Source organism: Pundamilia nyererei, unplaced genomic scaffold (assembly GCF_000239375.1).
Source record: "Pundamilia nyererei isolate P.nyererei 1_Seehausen unplaced genomic scaffold, PunNye1.0 scaffold00184, whole genome shotgun sequence".
Lineage (NCBI taxonomy): Eukaryota > Metazoa > Chordata > Actinopteri > Cichliformes > Cichlidae > Pundamilia > Pundamilia nyererei.
This window is the reverse complement of record NW_005187585.1, coordinates 1,074,475-1,081,233: the sequence shown is the minus strand read 5'-3', so window position 1 is coordinate 1,081,233 and position 6,759 is coordinate 1,074,475. Positions and strand designations below refer to the sequence as shown.

The following is a 6,759-nucleotide window of genomic DNA, read 5'->3' as shown; positions in this document are numbered from 1 at the left end:
GAGAACCCCCCCCTGTGGTTATGTGGGACAAACAACTGGTTGCATGTCTCAAATATAATTTTTTAATTCCCTTTCCCATCTGTGACATGTGTAAATAGGGATTTCTTTGTCCCATTTGAGTAAAAGCTTTGACAGATGATTAGCTGCACTGCTTTTTGTAACTGGCAGCCCTCGCATTTAGCAAAAGTACTAACACGTGTAAGAAGTTATTTCACCACTAGAGGTCTACGCTTTCCTTCCATCCACAGGAGTGCTGGGGAGGACCGACAAGAGCGGACAGAAAAAGGCACCGAAAACCTGAAGCAATCTCTGCTAATGGAAGGTAATTGTGGGTGAAATGTCACTGCATGTGCTGTATGTGTTCCTCATAAACATTTTGAAGGGTCATATGTTTTTCAGTGGAGATCGAAAATGTGAATTTCCAGTGGAATTATCAGCTGTGGGGTCTCTTTATAACCAGCTGACAAGATATAATGCTGCTGACTTCTTCTTCACCCTCTGATCCTTTGAAGACGGCGCTCAGGAAGTTCATTAAGCCGCAGGACGTTTTACATCACCGAGCTTTCTGTGTTTTCTCCTCTGTTTTGTGTATGTGTGTCCTTCTTGAACTTCTAACCTTCTAACGAGAGAATATCTCATTAGTTTTGAGGTTTTGCTTACATTTACTGTTCTTCTGCATATTAGATAATTTAACACAAGTGCTCTTCTGAGGCAGTTAGTAGTATGTCTGTGGTTCTGGAAGGTTTTTATCAAAGTCTGAGAAATGACTTTACAAGGTTTTTTTTTTTTTGCCCTGGGTTTGGGGACTGCATTACAAACTTCATTTTTGCTAGATGTTTATATGAATTCATTGGAGGCGGTTCGGGTTCAAAGAAAAGACCATTTTGGTGGCATTCTGGGAAATGTCAGATTCAATGTTTTAAAGCTTGACCCACACAAGAGGCCGAAAGTCAGTCGAAAGTCAAGACTGACCCAGTTACAGTCGGGTCCGTCTTGACCACAGGATCTACATAAAGTTTAAGATAAAGTTTGAATTAGGTTAAAGGACAAGTTAGATATTTTGAGAATTAAAACGAAAATCAGTAACAGAGAGTTACATGAGATGACTGATTATTATAAATCGGCCTCTATGAGCCAATGGAAGGAAATCCACAAAAAAGTAGAGGAGAGGCGCACGTGCGCGTACGTGTGTGCGGTCTTTTTTTTCCTGTAGGAGTTCTTTAATTCAAACTAGTCAACATTATAAATTATGCGTCCACTTTTATTTCCCGGCCTCGTATCCAGACTGTTTGATTTAAGAATCTGGAAACAGCTGGAGGTTTTGTGCAATGGTCGGGAATTAGAAGAACAAAGATTTATAGATGTAATGGAAGTTTATGGTGAATGACATGAAATTAAGTATCCAGTAACAATAGCTGCATGAGTATTTCGACGTCTGGATCTGACTGAGAGTGAGTGCAAACGGGTGAACATTGGGTGGGTGGTCTTCTTGTTCTGTGTTTTCTGTAAGAGAACACAGACATAAAACTGGACTTCTTCTCTACTGGCTGCCAGAGTTACGCTGCTGGAGTCACACCAAACCACCAGTAATATGTTTTCCTGGCCTGGGGAGCAGAACAGAGGCAGAGGGCATCTAATGAACCAGAAATAACAAATCACTGAATTCTCTGGACATTTCAAAACATGTGCAGATTTATGTCTGGCATGCATCTGGGTCAAATGGACAAGAAAGTCCCCCCATATACTTCCCCTTAAAAGACCTATTCTAGTTTAAAAGAGAGTAACTGGTTAGCAATTAAGCAAATCATTGTTTTCCTTTTTCAGTTGACTACGACGTGAGTCACGGGAGAAAATTAGCGTTATGACTGCCAACACGAGGGAACAAACTCTTGTTCCCTAAAAGCTTTCCCAGCCCATGTGGAGCTTTTGTTGTCAGGAAAAAATGCAAAATAATGATTTAAAGAAATCTTTAATAAAGAACACGTGTTACACCCTTGTTGAGAAGATTGACACAGATACATAATACATACCAGGTCATTATTGGTCTTATGTACAAACACTACACAACGTTATTCAAGCGGATCCCATACAAGCACACGCAGCCATCCTCTCATACACGCACACATGCAACCACACATAGAAAGACTGATTACTACAACTGATTATCTTCCATATCCAAATATACCTACTGCAAGTTTTTTTTTGGCCATTGGTACAGTACACTTTTGCACACAAAGAGGATGTAAAATGCATACAATGTGAAACAGGCTGTCTTAGCGTGCAGAAAGGATTCCACTGAGTGTAAAGACAGTCCAAAAAAAAAATAAATCCCTCATTGAATCATAACAGCAGGATGTTACAACAACCTCCGTGGAAATCGATGCGGAAGAAACAGGAAGACGAGAGCAATAAGAGGATGTGGCAGTCAAGTGAAAAGGACATACAAAGGAGCAAAGGGAGAAAGAGCTTGAGGTGAAAGGGGTCAAGTGCAAGAGGTTAAAGCGTTCCTTCGTCCAGCAGTTTGTTGATGCCATTGCAGATCTTCCTCAGAGAGAGTCTGTACTCCTCTCCGTCTCCGTACAGCTCGGCCAGGAACTCCCCGTGGGCAAAATGGTTGAAAACGTGATCGATGCGGGCATGTGAACGTGCGGTCAGGTGCTGCTCGACCAAGGCGTGAAGCAGGTCCCTGCACTCTAGCAGAAGCTCTGACAGAATATTCCGGTCAAAGGTGTACTCCACCTCGTAGAACGACACCGCCGTCATGGCCGCCTGGTTCATCTTCTTCTTGAAGCGCTCCACTGTGTCCAGCTCATCCGGGCTGAACTGGTGGTTACGGTATAAGATGCCAATCTTCAGAGCAATCTTGATGACGTCCTTGATGATCTTGTGGGCCTCCTTCTTGCTCTTGGTGAACTCCCGACTCGCCTTGTAGAGCTCGTCCAAGATCTCACTGCTGGTATCATCCGTCAGCATGTTAGCCACCACCATGGTGGCCATCTTACTCAGGATCTTCTTCTGGGCCTGCAGAGCCAGGGAACGGGAATTGAAGCTCTCCTGCCCTGAAGGAAGAGAAACGAAAAGGAGAAGAAAAGAAAAGACATGTGAGTTTAATCTGCAGCATATATTGCACTTCGTGATGACCAATCCAAAATAAGAAGGTTTACAAATGAGTTAAAAACTTTAATGTGTGCTGCACCTTTCAGAGGTGAGAAATATTTGTTGCGCAAAATCACAACAAGAGTCGACTCAAAGCTCTTTAGAATATAGGATACCAGCTATTAAATTCAGTTCTTTGTATTCTTTTGGCGGCCAAGAAAAACTCAAGGCTCAAAGTGGTCTAACTCAAAAAATTATCTTTATTTTACACGAACACACAAGCTCAGGTCTGAAAGCAGCAATAGCCGCATGGTTGTTTATATACTTCTGCAGCACGTCACACACTCTAAGTTTCGAACACTCTGCTTAGTTTCACTTTCTGTCTGTACCTCATATGCTCTGCAAATGCAGTTTCCTGTCAGCCTAGTTTACACTCAAAGTTGGCCCTCTCTTATTAAAATACATAAAACAATATAATCAGCAAATAAGCACTAAGAATATATGTTTATTCCTTAACACATCAACATCAATATTCTGAAAATCAAAAGACCTCTTATGAAGATGCAGTGTGCGACAGTGGGAAGGAAAAACTCCCTTTTGACAGGAAGAAACCTCCAGGAGAACTAGGCTAAGGGAGGGGCGGTCATCTGCCATGACCAGGTGGGAAGGTGGGAGATGAAAGAGAAATAAAAGAAATAAATGATGCACACATTAGTCATTGTTTACACACTCTTACATGCTTACATGTACATAACAGCTGAAATCCATCTGGACGAGCGGGCTTTTGCAAGTTGCTCGTTTCATGACATGACACTGCAGAAATTTCGTAGGTTTTATTTTTCCTTTTTTTGTTACAAGAAAACTGGTAACAGTTTTATGTGAGTAGATATGATGACATGGCAATGCTGAAAGTTCCTCTTGGGATGAAAGGTCAAGTCGAATAAATCAGTCTATTCAGATATACGACTCTGTTTTTTTTTTTTTATAAACAAGATTGTATTTTGTGTCAAGGGCAAAAAAAAAGGTACAGACGACAGTCTGAAGAAGTGAACGAGGGATAAATTGAGATGCATCTACATTCTGCAGCAGGGCGGTGGCTTTCCTGGAGCTGGCAGTGGTTTAGCGAGCTGGCTATGGGAGGAATGACTGTCTTCCCTGGAAAACTTCAAACAGCTGAAGATAGATAAGATTCCTTTTCACACACTTTCCTTTTACAAGTCCAGATTGATCACATTTGTTAGTCTGCGTCCTGTTGCAGCCACAGTTTATCTCAGAGCGAACATCAAAGGCTCCTTGTGTCCTCATGAAGCAATGCGAGCAGCCAAACACGTGTCTGTGTGTGAATGTGAGGAGTGGGAGGATGGAAAGGGGTTTTATTTAGGTGCCACCCAGCTTCAAATTACACACCAGATAACTCCTATTATGATTAAAGCCAAGCAAAGAGGCTTCACTACCCCCCACCCCACCCCCTGTTCCCTGGGCACGTTGTCAACCGCTCCCTCCTCCACATCTACGTCCAGAGTGGGAGAGAGAGGGTAAAAAAAGTGAGGATGAGTGTGCCATTGCCCAGTGGGCTTAGCGCAGAGCAACAGATGAGCCCATATTCGAAGAGGAACACCTGCTTAGTTGTCATTATAATTTTATTTAAGCACACAGCTCCTGTATGTGACTGTTTAGAATTCACAGCATTGTCACATCATCCGGTTGTTTGTTATTTCAATACAAAGGAGGTGTTTGAATTTGGGGGAAGTGAGGGTGGGGTGGGCAACAATTGGGAAAACCTAATCAGTGGCATTTCATGTGAATGTACAGAAGTGACATTTCCTGTGTTGGTCTGCAGCTAAATGACATTTCATGTATATATAATTAGCCCACCATGACATTTAACAGCAGATGTCTTTGTCTACAGTCCTTTCCCCCATCGCATTAAAAAAAAAAAAATCTGATGTCTCTTTTCACCTCTTCTTTGTAGAGCCTCAGAAGAGCGGGGGCGAGACCTATTGTGCATTTGACAAACGTGTGGTGGGTGAGCATGAGGACACAGAAGTTCCCAGTGCTATTTAAATCACGAGGTGTCAATATTTATGGTATTTCTATGAGTTCAGTTCAGCACGAAGGCAGATTTTTACTGGGAACAGGGATAAGTGTGTCATCCTGACTGTAATTACTATGAAAACACTCGTTTCACTTGTGGTCTCCGAGGAAGTGAGTCGCATGGCATATATCCTACTCTTTCAGATTTTGGAAGCGTGCAATATTTCATGATGGATTGATATGTCCCGATTTTCTTTTCTTTTTTTGTCCAGTTTGGCGTGGCATAAATAAGCTGTGAACATAGCTTTGATGAATTATCCCCACATAAACCTGACAGTATGGAGGTGCTGGTAAACTAACAGTTGTTTGTGGGACAACGTCAAGATTGGTTTCTGGCAATTTAGCAAATTTAATATTGCCGTTTGCTTCCTACCATTTGCTCGGGGAAACACATGGCTTGTTAGCAGCTAAATGCTCCACGTTGCTTTCCAGTATGTTTGCCTGCTGTTTGGTGCTGCACAGCTAACAGCAGGTTTACCTAAGCTTTTAACCTAAGATGGACTACAGTATTGAAACTATAACTAAAGAGGAGTGTGGTGAGAGTAAAACCAAGCCTAAAAAAAAATCACTTATCATAAAAATCACAGCTGCTTTGCTTTATGGGTGTTAAAGCAGGGGTGTCAAACATAAGGCCTGGGGGCCAGAAGAGGCGAGGACTCCAATCAGACCAGTTGAATGGGCCTGTAAAGCAGGACATTAATTTTTTGACTTTTCACTGTGCTTTCACAAGTTTCACAGCTTTTCCTACTGATAAATGTACTGTATGTCGTTTTCCTTGCTTGTGGTGGGACCACACTGTGTGTACAGAGCAAAATTACTAAACATTTGCTTGTCAAAAAAAAAGGGCTGCTATACATTTTCCATTTATTAAAGATGGCCATCTACCCTCTCTTTACCATAGAGGCCACAGACAAGCAACAATAGAACTCCAACAACTTCATAAACAACCCACTTAAAAGACTTCCAAGAAACCACCTAGGAAATAACTGAGTATCATGGACACAAACATTTGAGCAGCTGCACGATAGTTTCCATGATATTTGAATAGTCACACCATAATATACATATGACTGGTTGTGATTAGGCAGATCTGTGTCTGTGCCTCTCATCAACAGACTCTCTTTGTCACAGTCATTTCCTGTTCCTCTGAAGCAGCTCTTTGTTCCAGCGAGCCTCTGATATTCAGAAACCCAACTGGATAGATTTCTGAAACCCTGGCACACTGATAAAGGTGACAGCTTGCTCCATAAAGCCGGCCTTGTCAGACCGATGGCAGTGCGGGCGACTTGGATTTGGATCCCACCAGTATGTGCGAGTGACTCCATTTCTAAATTAAATTTTAAAAAAAGATGCAAACAAAAATAAAAAAAACATCTGCTGTGATTATGCCAAAAGATTTATTGAGCTGGAATTGACTGGACACTTTCTCACTTTCTTTTTTCTTTTCTTTTTTTTTCTCTGCAGAGCTAAAAGCAGACTAATTATTCTCCTGCCACTCCTCAACACGCAGGCTGGAGCCTCTTTTTTGAGCAACAGCAGGTGGCTATCTACTCACTCGCCTTGACCCCT

General features: G+C 42.0%; 1 protein-coding gene across 1 annotated transcript in view; it reads right to left on the bottom strand.

Annotated features, from left to right (window-relative positions):
- Positions 1 to 1,950: 1,950 nt before the first annotated feature.
- tnfaip8l3 (tumor necrosis factor, alpha-induced protein 8-like 3) overlaps positions 1,951 to 6,759 on the bottom strand; it is a 19,968-nt gene continuing 15,159 nt past the window's right edge. Inside the window, exon 2 of the mRNA XM_005746873.1 lies at positions 1,951 to 3,059. Within this exon, the coding sequence (XP_005746930.1) occupies positions 2,497 to 3,059 (563 nt within the window). The 3' untranslated portion in view covers positions 1,951 to 2,496. The remainder of the gene's footprint in view (positions 3,060 to 6,759) is intronic.